This window comes from Chenopodium quinoa, unplaced genomic scaffold (genome assembly GCF_001683475.1).
Source record: "Chenopodium quinoa cultivar QQ74 unplaced genomic scaffold, ASM168347v1, whole genome shotgun sequence".
NCBI lineage: Eukaryota > Viridiplantae > Streptophyta > Magnoliopsida > Caryophyllales > Amaranthaceae > Chenopodium > Chenopodium quinoa.
Window position 1 is genome coordinate 1,298 of NW_018745269.1, and position 24,841 is coordinate 26,138.

Below are 24,841 nucleotides of genomic sequence, written 5' to 3' on the forward strand. Positions count from 1 at the left end.
CATTATAGATGATAAATTACATCTTAGTTTAGATTAAATAGTTGACAAGTCGTACGCACATAGGCACACTCCACTTTACATTAGTATGATATTGTCCGCTTTAATACATTTGTATATATTATTATTATCAATTACGATAAACTAAAACTTATAATTGTATGATAATTTATATTTGATTTATTCTAGATTTATTAGTAAATTATTTGTATTTTGATATCATGGTTAGGGGACAACGAATCCAATTAAAGATTTGGGATAAAGTATTTCCTGAATATAGAAAAAAAGATCTACTTACTGATTCCAGTAAGCCTTTTGTTATAGTTGTTACTTCAACAATGGTGAAATATTTTAATGGTAAGTATCATATATTAGTCATTATAATAAATTTTTTTTTTAATATTTACAATGAATAACCTAATTTTCCATTGCCATTTTGTTTATAGGGAAAATTAATCTAAATACTTCTGCATCAACCAAAATTTATATTCATCTTCAAATTTTTGAGGTTGATGAATTGAAATCTTTATGGAGGTATGTTATTTCAATAATTTTAATTTTTATACTATTCTTTTCATCTAAGATTTTTAATTATTTGATATATTGTATTTAATAATTTCAGAAAAAATTACAAAAGTTTAATTTGTAATGAATCTATTAAATACAAATAATATCTTTACATTTATATAAAATAAATCAATATATTTACCAAGAAATGAAAAATTGTTGCGATATAACATCAAATCTATCCATTGTAATTTTTTAATTGGTCGAAAACATACCTTTGCTTATGTGGCGCGCCAAATGCTCTTTAAAAATGCCTACTTTATATATATATATATATATATATATATATATATATATATTAGATTTTTTTTTTGAAGAATATTGATTTTTTTAAAAAAAAAATTGAAGAATATTAGTTAATTATTAATAATTTATATTTCTTTTAAATTTTTTTTTTTGTAAAAATAAAATTGATTGAACTTTTTCTTAAAAACAAAATATCAACATTGGACATGAAGAAATCAACTCTAAAAAAGTTGATTTTAACGCTTATGAATCATGTAAAAAAAACATTAGAAAAGGTATTTTAATACATCACTTTATTATACTTAATACGAAATATATGATAAATCTTAAATTCAAACCTAATTTTATTTTTAAATCATATAGGATTTGATCTTCTATTGCATGGCTAAAGTGGATACAGTTATGAGTGAAAATAGTTGGTATTATATCTCATGCCCAGCATGTAAAAGACGTATCACTCCAAGAAAAACAGATTTTTGGTGCATTCCTTGTGAGAAACAAATTGAAAGGCCCATCCCAAGGTTTGTTTCAAATTTCTTCTTTATCTATATTACAATAATTGATTAGACGAATAATAAATTATATAACGCTATTTTTTTTTCTCAATCAGATATCGATTGGAGCTTAGTGTTATCGATAATAGTGGGAAAACAATATTTGTAGTTTTTGATGAAGAAGCTAAGAAATTAATAGGACAAGATGCAAGTACTCTTTTTGAGGCTCATATTTATGAAAAGGTTTTTTAAAATTGCTCTTTAACAATAGTTAAAATATTAAATTGTTCTACAAATGCTTTTATCACTTATTTCAATTAAAATTGACAGATCAATGATCATAATGATGATGATAATGACAATGAAGATGATGATACACAAATTCCAAAGATGATTGCAAATATCATCGGAAGAGAGTTAGTGTTCAAAGTTAAAATCACCGCTTATAATCGTACAGCAATTCGACAAACTTTTTATGGTGATGAGAATTTTTGACAAAAGTGTCATTGAGGTACTAAATAATTGTTACAAGTATTTAATGTTTATTTAGAATTCATGAATTTAAAATTTTAATTTCTTAAAACTTTACATAAATAATTTTGATGTAGAATAAAGATGTCATAAAAGATAATGAAGATACTTCAAAAGATGTAATTACAGTCGTTGAAGAAACCGCAAAACGCCCTTTTAATGATTCATCCGACCAAATCACATCAAAGAAGATAAAGACATATATGTTTTAGGATATATATAATTCATTTAGATATTTTTTACAATTTCTAATTTTATCTTATAGATTATTTAATAGTATGCTAATATTAACACTTTAATTTGTGTACTTTGTGTATGATGCAGATTTAGTTTTATGAATCAAGGATTCTCTTGAAACATAATAAAAGTCCATGTTCAAGAAATAGATATTTAGATGATAGTAACAAATAATACTTATGTTAGCTTTTTAATTTTTTTATTATGTAACAACTTTCGAGATTTATAGTTTTTTAATTTGTATATCTTTCATATTCGTAGATGGGTCCATTTTGTTGCAACCACAATTTTTTTTTTCCATTTTATTCTTTGCTTTAGAGAAATAAATACTTTCCGTCGAAAAATAAATAAATAAATATCTGTTTAAATGGGTTAACTTGACACAATACGAGAAGTTTGCCAACTCTAATATTTAAAAATAATGAGACATTTTAATTAAAAGACATTAGAATGTATGAATAAAATAATTTGAATTATTTTATGAATATGACTACACATGAGTATTTAAATGGAATTAAAATTGTAAACGAAGTTAATAAACTAACATAATGTAAACAGACCAAAGAACACGGAAAAGGGTAGGTGGAGTATTTATTTATTTATTCTTTAAAAGAAAGGAGTATTGACAAAAAAATATAAGCAAATTGAATTTTAATTATATTATTAAAAAGTAGATTTTAATTAATTGTAACAATTTCCCTTTTCTTAAAAAATAATTGTAATAGCTAATCCATTACAGTAATAATTGATGTCTTCATATTTTATGATTTTATCTGTTCTTATTTAACAAATAAAAAAAAATATTACCAAACCCGTGCATTGCACGGGCTTCACACCTAGTAGTAGTATAAAATCAACAATAACAGTATATTTATCAACAATAACAGTATAAACACAAACCTTAAACCAATTTTTATAAAACGATAACATTTAAATCAAACCCATAAAAATTCCAAAAAACTTAAAGCATATAAACTCAGATCCACATATAAAATAACTTTTAACAATTTGAATCAAGTAAAATAATTAAAATTTCAGAAAAACAATTTATCGAATATGCAACAATAATACTTCCTCCGATTTTTTTTAAATGCAACTTTGGGGCCTTGTGCGGTTCACGATGCAAAAGTTAAGGGGTATGTGAAAGTGGGGTTAATTAAAGGTGATATAGTGTGTGGAGAGAGAAAGTTTGGCCCACCACTTGGAAAAGTAGTGGGAAAGTAAGGGTGAAATAGTAGTTTTAAGGGTTTTTGTTTACCCAAAATAGAACGAAAATAGAAAGTTGCATTTAATTGGAATCGGACTAAAATAGCAAAAGTTGCATTTAAAAAAAATCAGAGGGAGTAGTATACTAATCAGCCAATAACTGTATACTAATAACAAAATAACAGTATAAAATTAACAATAACATTATTAAAATCAATAATAGCTATCACCATCAAATAATTCGCATCGTCGTCTTCAACCCCAAAACATCCAAATTCAACTTAGATGGCTGAATTATTGTCCTACCTGAATTGTATATTGAATTATCAACAAAAACTTGCAAATTCCATGGAGATAGATCTCTGAGCTTTGCGCTTAATTTCGTTCCACAAAGGAGCCCTACTTCCCCTTAAGATTTCTGATGAATAGCCACCATATTTGGATTCTCCTCCAATTTTCGGTGAATAGCCACTAGCTATGACTAGGGATAGTAATGGGTCCGAGACCTTACCTAGACCCTGTCGGATCCTACCCTGAAATACAGGTATGGATCTTATTTTCTTAGATCCTATGGGTATGGGTAGGAGGGTATGGGTCTATACGCACTCGGATAGGGTTAGGGTCTGGGTATAATATTTTCAGACCCGAACCCTACCCACGGACCCTTAAGACTCATACCCTATCCAAACCCGTATATAGACCACACAATATATTGACTTAGAAAAAGTTTCAAAATCAAATAGAAAAAAATCTTAAGGATAATGATTTTATAGGATGTTAATGATGAAATCGAGTATAATACGAAATACAGTTATAAATAGTAGGCTATTAACTTTCTAGTTGTGCGCTTGATTATACAAGACTTTAAATTGTATTGTGCTTATGGATAATAATAATTCGTTTATATATCATTTTAATATTTTTTATTTAATTGTTTTACGATATGTCAAACTAATCGGTCATGTTCTTATGTATTAGTTTATTTGTTTTTTTAAGCATACAATAAAAAATAGACAATTAAAACTTGGGAAAAAAAGGTTAGCGAAGGACCCATATTAGACCCTAGATCCTACCCAGTCCCTACTAGACCCATAGGGTCCGGGTAAGGGTCTGAAAATTTTAGACCCTAAGGGTCCGGGTAGGGTATGGGTATGGATTGAAAGATCCGAATACGAGTCCGGGTATCATTAGACCCTACCTAGACCCTACCCATTGCCATTCCTAACTATGACGCAATTTTTGAAACTCCCTGTAATCCTCTAGTGTTTTTTATGGGGAAATAGTTTACCCAACTTTTTACCCCCTTTACTTTTCTCCCCTTTTTTTCTTTTTATTATAGTTTTGTTTTTCATAAAAATAATAACAAAATATTATGGTATTGGCATGAGGTGCCTATAACAAGCATTGGTCCATAATTTCTCAACTAAAAATACGGAAGATTAGTTATTATGAGACGGGGGGAGTTTTTGACAAATTATTCGGTCTTATATACTCCCTCCATCCCATAATACATAAGACGTTGGAGTTTTTCACTATTCATACATTAATTTTGACCATAATTTTTCACTATTATAATAGAAATAAAATTTATAATAAAATATGTTGTTAGAAATGTGTTAATATAAGGTTTATAATGTAATTTTTATAATAGTTTTCATTAATATTTAATTATCTAGAACAGAGGGCGTAGGCAAATAAGCATCATCCAAGACCGTATAGGCAAATAGCATAATCCAGACTAGGGGTGGGACTTCGGTCTGGCGGTTCGGTTTGACCTCGGTTTGAGTCGGTTTCGGTTTGGAGCGGTTCGAATTAAAACGGTTTAGTTTAGCTGGCGGGTCGGTTTGGTTCGGTTTGGGTTAGTCACGGCTCGGTTTAGTTTCGGTTTATTTCTTTGCGGTTTAAATTCGGTTTGGGTCATAAGCGGGTCGGTTTATAAACGATTCGGATTATGTCGGTTCGGTTTGATACGGGTCGGTTTAAGGGGTGGGTTTACCCGGGTCAATGTCAGTTCGGTTTATAAACGGTTTGGATCAAGCCGGTTTGGTTTGAAATGGGTCGGTTTAGGGGCGGATTTACCCGGGTCAATATCGGTTCGTTTTATAAACGGTGCGAATCATGTCAGTTCAGTTTGAAATGGGCCGGTTTAGTAGAAGGTTTACACAGTTCAATTGGTTCGGTTTATGAACGGTTTGGATCATGTCGGTTCGGTTTATAAGCGGTTTGGGTCATGAATTCATGATTGTTTTAAAGATCGCGTCATGACCATTTAATGAGTTGATACTTATAATACGATAAATCGATAATTAAGAATGTACAAGTATTCAATTAGATTGATCAACAAGTGTTTTAAACTTTTAAGTTTTAATAATCAGATATGTAAATATGTTTATCGATTGTAGTACATACCAATAATTCAACGAGGCAATGATACTTATGATAGTATGATAATGATACCAACCGTACATTCGTACGATATGATATACATAATAATTAATCTATAATTACATATACATTAACAATATCGTATTGAATCAATTTTCATTTCCAAACATTGCATTTCTTATAAATTATAACTTACACGAGATTAAATGGATTCGTTATTTAGTTTGTTACTTTATTTAGATTACTAACTCAAACAACTTAATAAGTTAAATGGACGAAATCACGAAATCACTAATTAAAGTGGTGATGAAATCATTATGCAATACTAATGTACGAATAGTCAAATATACAACGGTTAGATTGAATGCCCATGAAAAACAATGGTTAGATTTTCATTACTTTATTAGTTATTAGTATTATTACTTATTAAGTTATTATTAGTTTATTATAAATACTGATATACAGTCACAGACTCACAGATATATATAATATACATATAAACTATAGAGATGTCAGATATTGATGTGCATTAACTCATTAAGTCATTAACGGGTCGGTTTAAACGGTTTCGGTCATAAACGGGTCGGTTTAAACGGTTAGCGGGTTACAAATGGTTCGGTTTAAACGGTTTTTTTTTCGGTTTAAACGGTTTCGGCTTATAAACGGTTCGGGTCATTAACGGGTTTATAAACCATTCGGTTCGGTTTCGTTTCGGTTCGGATTTGCGCAGTTTGGTTTGTTATCGGTTTACGGTCCGTAACGGGTTGACATTGAGCGGTTCAATTTGGTTTCGGTTTGATATTGAACTGTTCAGTTCGGTTTTCGGTTTATATTTATCGATTTATAAACGGATCGGTCCGTAATGGTTCGGTTCGGTAACGGGCGGTTTCACGGTTCGGTCTGAAAAGTCCCACCCCTAATCCAGACCATAAGTTTTTGACAAATTATCCGGTCCTCAACTGTCTCGACGCTTGAGCTCAAACTCAAATACTGACGCTCTCAAACCCTAATTTTTCAGATAATTCAACCTTAAATTCCGATTTTGCTCAATTATCTTCTTCACTAAACTCCCGTCATCCTCTCTGATTCAGGTATTTCTCTGGACTATTACATTCAATTTTTCAAATTTCTTATAATTGTGACTTTGATTTTTTAGTTTTAATTTACTATTACCATGCGTGTTTTTTTTATTTCAATTCAATTGAATTTGTGAATTGTTGGATTATCGCTTTTGATTTTGAGTGGATTGGTTGTATATTGAAATTTCAGAGTTGGGTTTTTTTTTTTTTTTTTTTTTTTTTTTTTTTTTTTTAATATTGTTAAAATCGAGCGTTTACTGAGGCGCATTATATGATTTCGACTGTTGGTTGTTCTCAATGAGTTTGTTTGTTTATTATGGAAACCCAATTTAATTTTACCTGCTGTTGGAAATTAGGGTTAGATTCTGGCACCACATGTTTAGGATTGACAGGAGTTTCTTGGGTTCAAATATATTTTCTGCATTGACCAATTTAGGGCTTTGTTTGGGGTTGAATCTGTTTGAAAGGAAAGCATTTACTTTGATAGTCTTGAGACTCTCGACTCTCAACTCTCGAGTTATTGATTAATTTAGCTCAATATATTTGGGCTTTGTTTGGGGTTGCATTTGATTGAAAGGAAAGCGGTTACTTTAATAGGCTCTCAAGTCTCAAGTCTCATGTCATTGATTGATTTAGCCCAAGATATTTGGGCTTTGTATGGGGTTGCATTTGATCGAAAGGAAAGCAATTACTTTAATAGACTCGAGACTCTCAACTCTCATGTCATTGATTTATTTAGCTCAAGATATTTGGGCTTTGTTGGGGGTTGCATTTGATTAAGAGGAAATTCATGATTGATGATCATGGGCAAGAGTCTCCGTGCTCACTGGGAAGGTTGCTAACTCCTCATTTATGTGACTGGTGGGAATTGAGTTCTATCTCAGAGATATTAGGTCTATGATATTGTCTGATTGCATTTTCTTTGTAAGGATTGTGTTCTAGTATGTTTATAGCTTATGTAATATGGATCTATTTGTGTATTTTTTTTCCTTTTCGTTTTTTGACCTGTCCTGTTTACTAGCAGAATGATATTGTCTAACTTTCTAGTTGGGAAAATAATAGTAAGTTGATCCTCATGTCAGATTGGTTCTTAGTCAGAACGTTTGATAGCAAAGGGAAAATGCCTACAGAGAAAAGTCCCAACAAACTTAAATCAGAAGTTGTTGATAAGGATCTAGATATAGATAAAAATCACAGGCATCGGCGTCAAGATGCTTTACTGCTTGAAATTTCACCGGCTTCTGAATCCAAGCAGGATGTCAAAGATGCAAGTTCCATGTTGGAGAGCAAGACTAATGGAATAAGTGAAAGAACCATTCAGTCTAATCCACCAGCAGTCTCCCGTGGATCTTATCGTCAGGTTTCCTTAAAAAAAAAGAAATCTTTTGATCTTTTTGATTCTCTTTTGCAATTATATATTTCTGCAATGTACTTATGTGTATCACTTATTTATTCAATCTGTTTGCCATGCTCTGTATTTCCATTCTTTTTTTTTTTGTTGGCAATTAAAATGAAGTGGCAATCAAAATGAAGGAAATTATGTCATAAACCACCTTTTACAAACCAAAATTTGCGAGAAATCACCTTATAAAAAAATGTCGAAAGAAACCGCCTTTTTAAAAAAAAATTGATGTAATTACCACCTGCTGCCAGAAAAGAGGATGTTTTCAAATTCTCTGACATTGATTGAGCATGTGTGAGGTTCATGACTGCATTAAACCTACCTCAATTGGGAATATTTGCCAGAGAACACCTTTTAATAACCAAAATATGTGAAAAACCATCTTATAAAAAAAATGTTGTTAGAAACCAATTTTATTTTATTTTATTTTATTTTTTTTTTTTTTTAATAAAATGTAAATAAATAAACGCCCCAAATAAGATGTGCTTTTTTACTCTCGTCCTATTTGTTTGGTTGTTCCTTCTTCTTTGTTTTGCGTGTTCTTCGTAAGTGTACGTGGTGTCGGGATTGTAAATTATTCTAACTTTAAATCTACAACTTGGATTTTATGAGCCCATGACTTCAACCTTGCAATTAGAACACCGCATCAACACTTGGTGTTTGCAAGAAAGTGAGACATTGTACCCAAAATTACAACACGTTTCCCCCATTCACAATTCTATTATCAAACCCTAGATTGTTAAAGGAATAAAGGGAGATTTTGTCAAAGAAAGAAACAATATTTATAAAAAGGTGTGTTTTTTACAACATTATTTTTTGTAATTTGGTTTCTCACGAATTCTGGTTTTTAAAAGGTGCTTTCTAAAAACATTTCCTAATTTTGGGGATTATTAAATGAAGTCATGTGCCTCGCACATGCTCAATTAAAACCGGAATGTTTGGTCAATGTCACATACTCCAGCGAAAGGTGGCAAATTGCAACAAATAATTTTTAAAAAGTGGTTTGCTATAACATTTTTTTTAGGTGGTTTCTCAAATTTTGATTTTTATTAGGTTGTTTGCAACAAAATTCCTAAAATAAATCAAATGATCGATTTTATCTCCAAAAGAATAGTTTTTGTTACATACAGTGGATGTAGCTGAGCAGATTTACAACCAATAGAATAGGCATGCTCAGACCACCCACAATACAAACAAATGTAATGTCCTTCCATTATGTCTGTCCTTTACAGCTCTGTTTTAAGGCAGAGTAGTATATTGTCTTCTTTCATGCTCTATGCTAACCTATGGTTGTGCACCATGTGCAAGTTGAACTGCTTTCTTTGAAGTTATTATCAATAAAAAGTGCTGGCAATTATTATTATTTTGTTCGACCGTCAATGGAATCTTCCTCCTTCTTCTCCTTTTTAAAATCGTACCCTAGCTGTTTCTATTCTCTGTTAACTAAAGCTTTGGGTACCTTGTTATTTGTTCTTTTTTTGGCTGGAAAGAGGGTATGGACTATGGAGTACTTATAATCATGAATCATACTTTCTTTCGCTCCCAAAAATTATCTACATTTTTGTAAGAGCTTGCAGCCTATGGGGTCTCCAATGGGTTTAACTTTTAGTTTATAATTAGATGGGATAGATTTATATTATGGAGGGTAGATGTTTTGTATCATGATATAGGAAGCAATGCTCTATGCATTATTTTCTAATTTTTTTTTTTTTCTGGTAAGAAGGGAAAAGAGTGGCAGCAGTGGCTAGTGGGGAGGTCAGAGAGATTTATGAACATTGCACCTTTTCTGGTTATAAGTGGATCTGTAGAGAGGTCCATAATGAGATTACTGTTCTATACTCTATAGTGAAGTTACACCTAATTAATATGGTGAAGTGATTATACAAGGACACTGTGTTGGGCACAAGTTTTAAAGAAATTACAAAAAGGCCTTGTGAATGGTGACTTGAAACATTACCGAAATGGAAGTCTATATCCCTTTTCTTAACATAGAATAGGTTTCACCAATTTTCATGATACTGTGGGTTTTAGTTCTTAACGTGCCTAAAAATGTTCTGCAATAGGAAACAAAATATTTGGGAGTTATAAGGAAGAGAGGTGTGGTAAGGATCTTTCTTGTGTGGGTAAATAGTTCGAGTCTCTTTAGGAAGAGAGGTGTAGTAAGAATCATGTGTTTGTGTGCGCGTGAGTTGCATGTGCGTGCATGTGCATGTGCGCGTACATGTGTGGGATGCTTTCATGCTTATGGTTCGATATGTGCTTTGACCAGCTATCAAGTCTACCAAATGCTTTGCTTTCTTAAATACTCTCAAATTACTTACATGTGTCTGAGTCTATAGAGTTGAAATTGCCAGTTCCCACATGAGCACCTCCACCCCATACTTTTCCACTTCAATTCTCTGTTTCCCTGATAAACAATCTAGACTGGTATGTAATAGGAAGAAATCAGAAAAATGAAAGTTTAGAGGAACCCGATCAAGAGGAAATAAAAAATTGAGGAGTATTGCGTGATCATATAAGACCAATATGATTTATTATCTATTCAATTTTTTCAGTTAGTATGCTACGAACATTAGTAAAAAAATTGCTTATCTAAATAAAATATTGTTTGACTACATATATGACAGCTAATAGAATAAATCAAGTAAATGAAACAAATATTATTTATGAATGTACTCATCGGTATATATTCATGCATGGTTTTATTGCTTAAGGAAAAAAAATTTAAACATGCTACAATCTTATTACATTAAAAGTAAACGAGACAAATATTGATAAATATATAATGGAACAAATAAGTCTTAAATGACATGCTGCAATCTTGTTGCATTAAAAGTAAATTAAATAAATATTATCTTTTCCATTAGGAGCCTAACCATCTAACTCTAAAACTCTCCATCTTTGAGGCGGATTAATTGATTTCATAAAAAACCTACTCTTCATTTTCATCTACTCTTTAAAGGAGGTTTATTTTCAAATACTTCCTCTTCAAATGATTCATTAATGGGTTCCTCAGTATGGATAGCCTCATTTCTCCTTCTCCCAACCAGGGGTGCTAATGAGACGAGACAATTTGCGAGGTACTCGAGTTCGACTCGGTCAAAACTCGACTCGAGTGAGCTCGAGATTGACTCGAAATGTTAATGAGTCGAGTCGAGTAGCCCATTATTCGACTCAAAAGCTCATGAGAACCTCGAATTCCTTTATATAATATTATATTCACTAAAAATTTAAATATTTTGATAAAAAAACTTTTTTTTACATTAATAATTAAAAAATAAAACGTTATTTATGTACTCGTATCATCATATGTATTATTCTCAAATGAAAAAATTAAAGAGAATGAAGAGATGTTACACTAAATAGAGAGTTCTACTAAGACGGATCAAATTGCAAGCTACTCGAAATCGACTCGGTCAAAGCTCGACTCGGTCAAATTTGGTCAAAGCTCAGTCAAAACTTAACTCGATTAAGCTCAACTCGATATGTTAACGAGTCGAGTCGAGTCGAGCTACCCCAAACTCAAACTCGACTCGCATCATAAGCACCCCTACTCCCAACCCTTCATTAGCTTCTCCATTAAGAGGTAAGGAACACCCCATCCTGCATTTCTCTTTTATTTCTACTTCCTCTTCATCAGATTTCTCTACAAAGTCATTGTCTGAATTCTCTTCTACCAGTCCACCTATATTTTCCACTGGGTTACCTGGATTATTAGGGACAAATTAGGTATTGAGGTAGGTGGACTGGTGGAGGTGTGATCCTTGTGGATCCTTGCAATAAAAGGTTCCTCTCAGCCAAAATCATTTCCATTCTATGGACTCACATGTGTTTAAGTAAATTGAGAGTTTTCAGGAAGAAATATGTCTTAAAAATTATGTACGTGTGTGTGCACATGTGCATGTGTGCTGGATGAAGTCTTATGTTTCTACAGTGCTTGGACAAGTTATTAAGGCTAGAAACTGATTTATTTTGTGCTTTAACCATGCAAATATCCAGTATAATGATATTAGCATGGATATGAATACGTCTGTATTATTCTGAATGTGCTATTTGTTCAAATAGGCATATCTATGAGTTTGATCACTTGGTGGTTATTCAGTGTTTGCAAATCCATTTACTGGGCTGAACTAGGAGGGTACTTGTTCATCCAATGATTTCAGTGCCCCCGTGTAAGTGTAACTATATTAGGCTTGCCTCTTCATGTCTTGTAACAGCATGATGACCGCCGAACTGCCGCCCGAGATGGCAGCCGCTCTGGACGCAGATCAACATCTGGTGGGTTTTTTTCTTTCTTAACTTGTGGTTGCTTTTCTTGTTTATTATTTATTTTTTTTTTTATCACAATTTCATTATTGCTACCTTTCCACTTTAAAAATGTTCTTACTTCTTAGTTTTGAGGATGCAGGGATACGAGTCATGTGACCCACATAATTTCTGACATTGTACTAGATGCTTCTCATAGGATGATAATAAAGCTACAATGTGACCTTATAACGGTATAACTTGACACAGTTAGAATGTAGTCATACCATTATCATGGGGAAGTTCATGGGCGAGGGTTTTCTTGATGTGGGAGTAGACAACTGTAAGATTTGCACCCTTGCTTTGCTTGTCCTCTCCTTGACTATAAACACTTCTCAGTTTCTACCTTCCTTCCCATCCCCCTCCCCCCCCCCCCCCCCTCTTTCTCCTTATCTTTGTTTGAAATCAACGCTGATGGCGGATTCACCCTGCAGGGGTGGAGAGTGATTTAGAAGTCAAAGGTTTACTGTATGAAAGTGGTTGTTTGGAAGAGCTTATAATCGGCCGGATTGTCAGATGGGTATCTTAAAAGTTGAATAATCCTTTTACCAGATTAGGTACAAAAGAGTATTTAATAAGTATTTGGTGGCCATTTGAGCTCGTTTATGGCTGGAATTCTCTTTGAGGTTGCGGGTTTTAATTCTCAAATTTTCTCTTTCCCTTTACCCTATTTATTTTTCCTTTCATGTTCTAATCTGAGGTGGGAAATTATTGAAAAAAGGACAAGGGGCAATAAAGAAACCAGGGGAACCTTTCCATCACAAAACCCAAAAGTAAATTTCCAGCGAATAAAAAGACCCAAATTACTGACTGTCCGAGCTTTTCAAGGTACTCTTATGTTACTAAGTTTTTCAAGGTACTCTTTAAATCCCCATTTGATTTTTTTGGCTGCTGTACTTCGTCAGTGGGAGAGGATGGTAATTAGTATCGAAAAGTATCAGGTAACTTAATAGTCTAGACTTTAGTGCTTACTGCCATTAGACTGAAGGGAAAGAAGGGATTGAATTAAGGCATATAAGTTGGTAGCTGGAGGACGGAAGTATGGATTATGATGAGGGACTAGAAACGTAGCAGGCACTTGTCACAGTTTCGCTGATGATGAAAATTTCAGAGCTTTTGTTGGATTGGAGTAGCTGAGGCACCAGGATATATGCATTAAGTTGATTGCAAGAGATGAAGGCTTTACTTTGAGCAAATTATTCACTCCACAAACTAAACCATTGACTTGGGTGTCAGAGACTCATTATTTTCTGCTTCCTTGTATTTCATTGTACTTTTGAGAAACTCTATAATATCATAAGGATCTACGGCTTATCAATAATTCTTGGAGAATTGGAAAAAGTCCTCAAAGTCCCTTCCCCTATACACTTCAAACTAGATATCTTGACATTCTTTTCTTAATTCGAATCACTTTTGTTATGCATCTAAATTTGTTGGTTAATTCATTTTGCTCTCTATTCTGCATAGAACGTGGATGGTGGAGCGATTCCAGGGACGAAGACCGAGCAGCACATAGATCAGCACCTTCTAATCCAAAAGTAAGGGAGGAAAAAGCTCGAGCTCAAGGTGGTGACAACCATGCCTGGCAACACGATAAATTTTTAGAAGCAGAATCTGATGCACATCCACCTACCAAAAAAAGACGGCCATTTAGAGAGGAGAAACTTCCTCTGAAGTCTGAGGATGTAGATAATGCTGTTCCTGAACCTAGTAAGTTTGACCATCCTGCTAGCTCTACTGGTGGTACTGGAAGATGGGAACACAGAGCTCATGATCGTCGCCCTTTGGAAAGAAACGAGCATGACCGAGGATATGTAAAGGAGAGGTCGTTTTCAAACCGAGGACGAGTTGAAAATACTGGCTTTCCTCCCAGAGGCAGGTTTAATGGTGCTGATGATAATGGCAAATTCAGGGGGAGGGAGAATTTTGGTGGAAGACAAGGGTATCGTTCAAGTGGTTCCCAGGCTGAGAAGTGGAAGCATGACTTGTATGACGAGGCTAATAGAAGTCCACCCCCTAAAAAGGAGGAAGATCCGGTAGCGAAGGTGGAAGCATTACTTTCTTTGTAGATTGGGCAAGGCTTGTAGAATCACTGTTGTTGGTTCTAGATTGAGGACTTGTTAGTTTGTGTAATTCTTATATGATTGTCTAATGTCTAGTGATTCTAATTTGGCAATGTTAATTGATCAAGCCTTTTACAGCTTTTGGTGTGCTGGGAGGACTTTGTTTTGTACATTTGGCATACAATTGCCAAATTGTTGTGATTGATCCTGGCCGTCCTGCATTTCTCTATGCTATATTAAGACAACGCTTGAAGCATGAATTTGTAACTCCATTCTACAGCAGACCTTGAAGGTTCGTTTTTTCTACATCTTTCGCTTTTGCTAAGTTCAAATCTAAACAGAAGACATCATAATTTTGACCATGAATGATGACGATGCATGTTGAGCTTGAATTGACTTAGCTCGAGCTGTACTCAGTGAGTCTGATACTACGCTCAACTCGAAAATTTGTGTGCTCAATGTTGAATTTTCACTCAAATTCACGAGTTCAAGCTGTAAACGAGTTCAAGCTGATGGCAATGTAATATAAGTGCTCTCAAAATGCATGCAAGCCTCAGTGAATACTTTAAATTATTATGTCAAAATTATGCCACTAAATCAGCAAGATGGCAAGTAGCAACTATAAGCTGTCCGTGTGAATTATGCTAAACTCGGTTCATAGGCGAGCAAGGGAGTTTCTATTGTAGCCAGACGTGGCCTAGAGAGTTTGCTGTATGAAAATACACATGAGACATGGCCTCATCTAATAATCCATTCCCTGTTGATTCTCCTGAAGGTGCTCCAGTACATTTTTCTTCCCAATCAACATTTCAGCCAGTCCTAGCAAGCAGATATACAGAGATTTTTCAGACAAGAAATGAGATAATGTGACGGCTAATACTAGACAAAGGTAGTACTACTTGCTGCCTCGAAAGAGCTCATTATTATTAGTCGTTGATAAAGCGGGAACAGAGTGTAACCATTGGTATAGTGACGACAATCATGGTGGCCAAGGCGTAAATCAGTTTGCCAGCTGCTGTTGAACTTATAGGCAGCTTCTACAGCATTTGATAACTTGGATGAACCAATGTACCAACACTTTTTCTTAGGAATCTTGCTAATTTTCCTTACCAGAATATTTCCTAAACAATCAAGATGATTAACAAAAGAGAGTTACAAATTCGTGCAGTGCTGCGGGTTATGGAGTAAAAACAAATGCGATGAACCGCAGCACGAGTAATTCACAGTATCCGCTTACCTGGGATAGCTCTACCAGATAAGGCAGCCAGAGCCACATATATGTTTTCAGGATCCTGAGGCTGAAAATCAAAACACTAAGCCCTGCAAACAATAACCATTCTACAGGATAAGGACAACTTGATCAAGTCTGATCTCTTCAATAAAACTATCCACCAATAAGCAATGTCAATTTCTATATTGTGCTCCTAAGATCACCATAGTGACACACGTGAATCACGAGTCCTGTACACTATGGCGGAGCATCATGCTTAGTGCTCCCGGAGCATGAAATAATTTTCCGAACTTTTTATTTGGGGAGGGGGTGATATGGAAGAGAGCAACCTGGCAATTTGAAGGAGGAGAGGCAGAAGTTATGGATGGTTGATGATGAGCATGAAATGCTGAAGATTCCACAAGTTGAGAAGAATAGGCAGCAGACATGAGTAATTGAGCAGGTCCCTTGGTTGCCCGTAGAGGCGTTGTGGCTACATAAATTTCATCTCTGCCTCTTCCCGGCGCCGTGAATGAGGAATTGCCTGGAAGGTTGATGGCCATTTTTATCACTTTTTATTGTCAATTTACCTCTATGCTGTAATGACACATTTAGACACAGAATGTGGTTAGCCTCTTAGAAGTTTTCTGCTTTTCTCAGATAAGTGGCCAGCAGTGGTAGACCCATCCTATTTTTTACAATAGGTATCAATATATTGATATATTGAATTAATAATATCCTTAGCTTTGTTTTGGACCTTTATATAACATAATAAATAAAAAACTAGTATGTAAATTTATAAAAGGACTACCACCGCGATTGTTTTGTGTCTTACAAATCTTAATATATCTAGGTTTGTCTTGTTACAATATTGACTAGGCATATTTGTTAATTTACAAATATAATCTGCAAGTCATAAAAAGTCTACAAAACTTTTTGTGTGCTTTGGGTGTATAATAATTTTAGTACATGTCTTGTAACTTTTTAAATCATAGAAGATGAACTCATATTTCATATTGCTGGACAGTAAATTTATCATATCATAGACAAAGACATGGAGTAATTTGTTAAGGATTTTGACACAAACAATTTAGAAGATTGTTAGCAGGTCAAATAGAGTATGTTCAATCTAATATAAAGGACAGTGAATTTACTCTAAACAAGTATAAAACACAATACACCGTATTTTATTGATCTAATAGCGAGCCAGAATTATACTGCCCATCTTGGATGAACATACAAAAGTCTGATAAAAGCTCATTACATCCTTATTTCACCAAAATGGGCTTAATTCGACCACATCGAAATTACAACCATTACTACATAATACATATAGCTGACCAATATAACATATTCCTCTAATTTAACATGCACACACAAATTAAAAGGAAAGGTAAATCCGTTACATAATCTCAGGAAACGGAAGTTTTTTTCCAAATCATGCAGTATCAGCCTCAATAACAGCAACAGCAGCCTCTGCTTCTGGTTCTGCAGGTGCTGCAGCAGGACCAGCCTTCACTTCATCACTCTTCTCAGCCGGCTTCTTCGCTTCTGCAGTGTCATCCTGCTTCACTGTAGTTTCCTCCCTTGCTTCCTTGACTTCTGCTTCCTTGTTTTCCTTTTTGCTTTCCTCTACCACAGGCTCTGGTGCCACCTTTGAGGACTCCTCGACAGGAGTAGACGACTTCTTGTCCTCAACCTCCAGCTCTTCTATTGCTTTCTTAGCCTCCTCGACTGCTTGATCATCATCCTTTGTTTCAGTGTTTTCTTTTTCTTGTTCTGCAACATTTTCTGCTTCAACTGCAGCAGGTTCTGCTGGCTGTTGTTGCTCTTCCTCAGTTTTCGCGTCTTCTTGTACTGCAGTATTTTCAGTTTTTTCACCTTTTACTGATGTTGGTGGCGCGGACTGTTTCTCTTCTGCAGAGTCAACCTTAGGCTGCTCTGGCTCGGCGACTTCTGCTGCCTTCTCTTCTTCTAATTGTGGTGAAGTTTTTGCTGGTTCCTCCACTTTCTTCTCCTGTGGCAGTGCATTTTGAGCTGAAGCAACCTGTTCAAGTTTAACCTTAAGAAAATAATTTGTTTGAGTCCAATTTACTTCAATTGGGCCGGTCCATAAATGATTCAATTACAAAGCCCAAGGCTAAGGTTCAACTCTCCAAACCATGTCAAGTCAGTTAAGGCCCGGTCAGTGTGGCAAGCCCACTTGATTCATGACCCACTTATCTATTGAAAAAAGGTATAAAAGCATTTAATCCTCTCTCTACAATCATACACATTAAGCCTCAAGCAATTAATACTCTTGCACAGCTTTCTATTTCTAAACGTTGTACTGACTTCGGCATCGGAGGGGCCTTCCTCAGCAACACCTCCGAGGCCAGTTTATGTGTGTCTGCTGTTAGGAAACCCTCGGCCTAGTCATCACTCGGACTGAGATCAATCTTCAGCCCACCAAAAAGGACCTTGCCGAAGGTCCCATTGATTTTACCCGAAACATAATTAACTAAGAAAAACAATATGGATCTAGATGAAGTTGCTAGTGGACCAACAATTTGTTGCTACATATCAATAATTAAATATGTTTCTCAATATCTGCATTATTTTGATTGAATACGTAGAGGTTAACTCAACAATAACAATTAAAAAAAACGAAATTCAATTTTAGATGTTAGCTATCAATCATACTCAAAGTTAGTGCAGGGATAGTTTGAAAAATCAAACTGATGCATCTATTGTATAAACGGATGTGGCAAATGAGAACTCCGTACTATTTTGTAATCATGCACCACGAATGGCAGTAAAAACCTTAAGATGTATGCAATCCTTATTAAACAAGCACATGATCAAAAACCTTGATAAATTATGTTTTCAAATACTGTATAAATTTAGCTAGTGAGAGGATTTAAAATAGTTAAAAATACTAGGAAGGAACACTCAAGTACAATTATTGGGTATACATATTGTACTGAATCAACATATATAGACATATAGTACTGCATCACTACATACTCCCTCTGTCTAAATTTAGTTACTACGATTATAGTACAACGCGACACAAGAAATATTAGGAGTATTAAATTAATTAATCTTTAATTTTGTTGTATATCATAAGAAATAACTAGATTGATAAAACAATAATAGAGGAACTGAGGAATTGATATTGAATTATTATTTTACCTGGACAGTGGCCATGGCTATGAAGGAATTTGAGTAAAATGATGAAAAGTGATTAAAAAGAAAACAAGACAAGGGTGTTAAAAGAAAGCAAATAAGGCAAGTGAATAAGCTGAGAAAAGTTGATGAAGAAATTGATCAATGGGAAAGAGTATTTATAGGGCTTATCAAGTGATGGTGCATCTACAAATTTTATTAGGTGGGACCAAGGGGAAAAAAAATAAAATAAAAAATGATTCTCTAGTGGGAGTATTTTGAAAACCCTTGGAACTTTAATGAATTGATATTTGATCGCACTGAATTTAAGGTCAAATTAGCATGCATGTTGGCTTGGTATAATATGAGTATGTCAAAAAGATAAGAGATTTTACCATATCTAATAGAAACAAAAATGATTTATTTGAATAAAAGGGTTATTAAAATATAAAGATGAAAAGTTAAGATAATAAATATTTAACAACATTGAAAGCTGTATGATTAAGTTTTAAATTTTAATTTAACTTAAAATTCTCTATGAATTAAGATTTTAAGTCACATCGATGTGGCTGGAAGTCAATTTAAGTCAATTTACACTATGAATCTGTGTTAAAATAAAACCTTTCACTTTATAAAATCTTAGCTTACATGTATGTAGCCAATACAACAATAATGTAACGCTATTTTTCTTTATAATTATTGAAGAAGTGAATTGTAGTATGAAAATATTTTCAAATTTGAACTTACAAACATTTAGAAAGTGACCGATTATTTAGTTGTTTGAAAGGGAGTTAGGGTGAACCGAGATAAATCTTGTTTAGTTTGTGTTTGATATCATCATTCAATGTTTGGAGTTGTGTGCTGCTGTGCTTTGTGCAGTCTCTCTTAAGGGTACCCTCACTATGATTCACTCATGTTCATACATAATACTCCTAGAATCCCTAGTTATTGGCTATTTCTAGCAACCTCCCAAGTTTCTATCTTAGTGAATTTGTTAAGTATTCAGTAAGTCAAACTTAGGGACTAATGAAATATGATTCATTCAAGACTTTTTTACACTGGGATATACCATTACACGATCATATACATCTCATGCTAGAAGCTATTATTTCATAAAGTAGAATTATTTATTATAACTCAAGATTTTATATCTTTTTGTGGCGAAATCCAAGAGATCGCGCATGTTAAATTGTGTAATATTAAGCTATGAATATATGAATAATGATAATATCAACCTTTTTTGTACAAATCTTTGTGAAAAATATACAATAACTGAAAATCGTAGGCCATCTCCCTAGTGTAAAATTCATTGAAACAAAATAAAAGAGTACAAATATACCTCTAGACTTTTATGTGAATAATGCTCCGATCCATTTTTGTTTGGATCCTTTTTTAACAAGATTGTTGTTTTGTATCTTAGTCCGATCCTTATAAATACTTAGCTATATAAATCTTTTCAAGTTGGAACTTTTTTTTTCTCACATTTGTATGATATAGCAAAACATATGTTACAAATAATTTTACAATTTACAAAACAATTTGGAATTTTTGTTGGATCAAAGTAAATTGTACGTTAATTGTATCAAGAAATGAATATTTAGAGCAGAAATTGCGCAACGAGCCATTTATGTTTAAATATTTAGAATTATTTGAAAGAGGAATAATTTGATATGGAGTAATAAAATGAATGTATAATGAATTAATGATAGCCATTACTTTATTTATTTTCCTGATTAATAATTACTAAAACTAAACCCTTTTCTATTTTATAGATACATTTATTTTAACAAAAACAAAGTGATAACTTACAAGACAATCATAAGAAAAACTATTACATATTTACATGCATGAAAGAATGAAGATATATGCCTTTCATTTAAAAATAGTAAAAGAGACATATAATAAAAGAAAAGAGCCAATATGTTAGGTTTAAGTCCTAGAATCATGGTGAATTGAAAATGGTTGCTGAATTTCATTACAGAAACATAAAACGACATTATATAAGGTAGCAAAAAAGCCTTATTTTCAAAAACCTTGCGTAAGCAAATGGAATAATCATGTATATCTATTGGTGCTAATTTTGAACATGATAGATCTAGCCATTGGAACCTAACTTATTAGCCACCGAAAGGCCTTCTCTGACCCACTTTTCCCCCATATATTTTTTTTGTTGGATGGGACTCATATTGGTAGTCATGTCTAGTTACATGGTCAATAAAAATAGTATTAGGCATTTAGGCTACTAGCTATATACCCTTTACAGTAACGGATAACTGTGAGTTCAATTGAAACAACTATATATTAGAAGATTGAGAAAAAAGTAATAAACGGAAATAGAGTTGTTAAATGTATTGAATGAGATCACGAAACATATACAATCATGGCTAGGAAGTTATAATTCTTAGATAAAAAAAAAATAAAAAAAAAAAAAAAAAAATAAAAAAAAACTTATATAATTACGGTATAAGTGCATGTCGAAAAGACAAAAACTCTAAACTCTATAATTAACGAAAAAACTATTTACACATCACACTTTGTATGAAATAGAAGTACATAATTATACTTCCTAATTCCATTCAAAACGGCTATTTAACCCTTAAATTTTACAATATCGCTCCATAATAAGCTAAATAACATGTTCATTATTCATTTTAGCCCCCAACTGGCCTTGTGTGTTAAAGGTCATCATGACCGACAAAAACCCTATTAACTTGTAACTTGCTTCTAAGTACGTCTTCAATATTCAGTTAGCCTGCTCAGTAATCACATCTACTCGACTAAAGCCTTACTAGCTTGTTACTTGTAACTTATCTTTTTATCGAATATCGTAAGAAGAAGAAGAATGTATGCATGGTAAAAGAATATTGTAGATCCCAATTATATCTAGCAAACCCAACTGAAGACTTCGTACGTTTATGTTATTAAAAGTGACTTGATAAATGTGCTAAGAGCCATGTTTTATTGTCACTAGTTCACTACACATCCCATATTAAACCTCAAATTCCTTGTTTGGGCAAACGGCTAACGCCCCCCTTCCAAAAGTTGCTTAATTAGCTTTATGATTTCATGTACTATGACCGATTAGAAAAAATTGGACGGTGATTAGGCCCCACTAATCACATCTTTACAGCTTCATGGCCAATCACATTTTGCCAACTGTCAAAAGTATTAATCATCCTACGTGTTTCCTTGTCAAATCCGCTACTAGTCTTCTATCCTTACTAAATTGCATGATTTCTTCATTGATTCATTAATGGAATAATAGGGTTGGGTGTACGGTTTATATGTTAGTTCTAGTGAATAATTCTTTTCATCATTAATTGTTTTTAAAGATACATCTTTTTTTTAGTAAGTTGTAATTTAAGATGGAAACTTAGTTCGCTTGGCTTATTGGAATTCTACTTGTGAGAAAATAATTTTGTTGTACCTTCACAGGGTTAATATATGAACCAAGCGAGTATTATTATTCACTGACACACACTGTTTAGGGTAAAAATACCCTATGCCACGTGGCCCAGTAGAATGATGACACGTGGCAGCCCATCAGAGGTCCAACGGGATCCAATCGGATGCTGACACGTGGCGTTGTACCTCCAATGGGGGAGTAGATCCTCATCTGCTATAAATAGAGGAAATTCCTCATTTATTACTCGTTCATAAATACATACACAAAACCCGAGCAATAGTAATTGCAGAATCTCTCTGAATCAGTGAGAAAAAACCCATTTACTTTCCATCCGTTTACCCATCCGGAATCATACTAACTTGATCGTCGGAGGCGAACTCCACCCAACCGGAGTTTCGTGGTTTTGCAGGTACAGACGTCACACGCGCATACTCAGTATTGTAACTCTCCGAGGACTCAAGAAACACCCGAAACTTTGGCGCCGTCTGTGGGGAGAGTACTACTGAGATGGCATCTGACACTGTACCGTGTGCAGAGGGCAGCCGGCCTACGGCTGACCCTGAGGTCTGATAGGCTTATCGCGTACCTAACAAAAATAACCTAACTATTCCTTCTAACTATGTAGTAGGGCAAGTAAGGATCGAATCCCAAGAGACTATGGTTCATTCAATTAATCAGACTCAATTAATCACTAAGCACGTCACCAATCAATAATGGATGATAATAATCAACTAATATATTAAATAACACAATTAACTAGAGGAAATATTAATCAATAAACTAAAGCATCCAAGATCAAGCATTACCACGATTATGATTGATAAACTAATAAATCTACCCCCAATATATAAATCAATTGACAAGAAGAAAAGCAATCCCTAATAATAATACCAAAGGTCTCTTCCAAGTTATCAATGGCTTCCCAAATTAACTATCAAGCCTACTTCCGTGGAATCAAGCGAATAAGGGACATTAAACACCATGCCTAGATTCCTAATTATTCAATCATCTACTTCCGTGATGATCTTCAAACCCTTAATTGAAATAACCTAATCCCGTTAATACCCAACTTCCGTTGCAATAAGAACAAAGGGATGATAACAATACTAATTATCCCTAATCTAGTATTGGCATAAACACAATCAATTAAGCATGTCAATTGGGATTATTATTGGGGAATTTAAAGATCTACTTTATACATCAATCATAATCGGGCTTAGCAAGATCCCGGATTAAGGAAACTACTCACAAATCATAATTAAATCAAAAACAAGATCTAATAGAGAACACATAATTAAAGAACTATAAAATAAATAAAAGAGATGGAAAGTAAGAAATACCAAATACTTCAATTGATGATCTTGAATTCTTGAGGAACAATTAATAAAACTAGGATTAAAGATTGAAATTGCTTAAGAAAATAAAACTAGGGTTCTTGAGAGTTTTCTAGGCTTAAGGAGAAAACTAATGAAAAACTCACTGTCTAAAAGTTAATTACAAAAGGGTATTTATACCCCCAAAAGATAATATTTCGGAAAAATAAGAAAATACGCGTTCTTGAGCTTTGCCCGGTCTGACCGGGCGGACCTCGCCCGATCGGGCGGAGGAAGGCTGCGTAAAATACGACAGTTTTCCTTCTTTGCCCGGTCTGACCGGGCGAACCTCGCCCGGTCGGCGCGCGTAACACGTTTCCAAAATTGCATCTCATAACTTGATTTCTTCATCGCCCGGTCTGACCGGGCGAAAGCCTGCCCGATCGGGCGCGCGTTGCACCGTTCAGAATTGGGCTTCTTCCTGTGAACTCCTCATTGCCCGGTCTGCCCGGGCAAGCCATGCCCGGTCGGGCATTCCACATAAATTGCAGTTCTTGGCTATCAACTCTTCCGAATCTACTAAAAACACGTCCAATTGCCTAGAAACGCTTCATATTCCTGAAAAGCTTACTAAAACAATCGAATACACTAAAGAAGAGATTGTTAGCAAGAAATAGCTCCGTAGAGCTCAAAACCATGTAAAATCATGCAATCAAACCGGGGAAAACCATTGTATAAAACACGTATATCAAATTCCCCCAAGCTAAACCTTTGCTTGTCCCTAAGCAAAGCAATGAATAAATAAATCAATACTTCACCCCAAAAGTAACTCAAATCAATAAATACGATTAAAGGTAAACTCGACAGTTATGCATCAAAGTCAACCAATCAAATCCATCTAACTACTCATCCTGTCTGACAATGGTCAAATAGAGCAAACCACAAGAGCATATAGAATTCAAGACTAGTGTTCACACACTCAACTCTCATTTATGTGGCGAGTAAAAGATATACTCGGTCGCTCTCCATCCAACTCCTTTAAATGTGAACAATGCCCTCCCAAGCTCACGCACTCGTGTGTTTTAAAAAAACAAGCACTCAACCTAGCAGTCGACTCGAAATATATCAAATCATTCTTTGCATTGGAAAACAACTAATTTCACATTCACACAACTCTATGCACAAAGGTCAGAAGGTCTTCAAAGCTTGTAATGTAAGGCTAGGGTAAAAGGTGGGAAATATTTGGGAAAATG

The 24,841-nt window shown here is 34.1% G+C and overlaps 3 protein-coding genes across 4 annotated transcripts; 1 reads left to right on the top strand and 2 right to left on the bottom strand.

Moving 5' to 3' along the window:
* Positions 1 to 6,451: 6,451 nt before the first annotated feature.
* LOC110711392 lies at positions 6,452 to 14,527 on the top strand. The gene is made up of 4 exons (XM_021889767.1): positions 6,452 to 6,754; positions 7,825 to 8,102; positions 12,362 to 12,422; positions 13,917 to 14,527. The coding sequence occupies exons 2-4, from the start codon at positions 7,863 to 7,865 to the stop codon at positions 14,516 to 14,518; spliced, it is 903 nt and encodes a 300-aa protein (XP_021745459.1). The 5' UTR covers positions 6,452 to 6,754; positions 7,825 to 7,862; the 3' UTR covers positions 14,519 to 14,527.
* Positions 14,528 to 15,137: 610 nt separating this feature from the next.
* LOC110711394 lies at positions 15,138 to 16,484 on the bottom strand. Its single transcript, XM_021889771.1, has 4 exons — positions 16,073 to 16,484; positions 15,750 to 15,825; positions 15,472 to 15,633; positions 15,138 to 15,331 (listed from the first exon to the last, which is right to left on the bottom strand). Exons 1-4 carry the CDS (start codon positions 16,283 to 16,285, stop codon positions 15,255 to 15,257), a joined length of 528 nt encoding a protein of 175 aa, XP_021745463.1. The 5' UTR covers positions 16,286 to 16,484; the 3' UTR covers positions 15,138 to 15,254.
* A 402-nt stretch (positions 16,485 to 16,886) lies between these two features.
* Positions 16,887 to 19,042, bottom strand: LOC110711393 (caldesmon-like). 2 transcript variants are annotated; one of them, XM_021889770.1, is made up of 2 exons: positions 18,897 to 19,042; positions 16,887 to 17,769 (listed from the first exon to the last, which is right to left on the bottom strand). In XM_021889770.1, the coding sequence occupies exons 1-2, from the start codon at positions 18,909 to 18,911 to the stop codon at positions 17,161 to 17,163; spliced, it is 624 nt and encodes a 207-aa protein (XP_021745462.1). In that variant the 5' UTR covers positions 18,912 to 19,042; the 3' UTR covers positions 16,887 to 17,160. The 2 variants fall into 2 exon arrangements, with proteins under 2 accessions (XP_021745462.1, XP_021745461.1); XM_021889769.1 differs by having other exon boundaries at positions 16,887 to 17,784; positions 18,897 to 19,039.
* Positions 19,043 to 24,841: the final 5,799 nt, after the last annotated feature.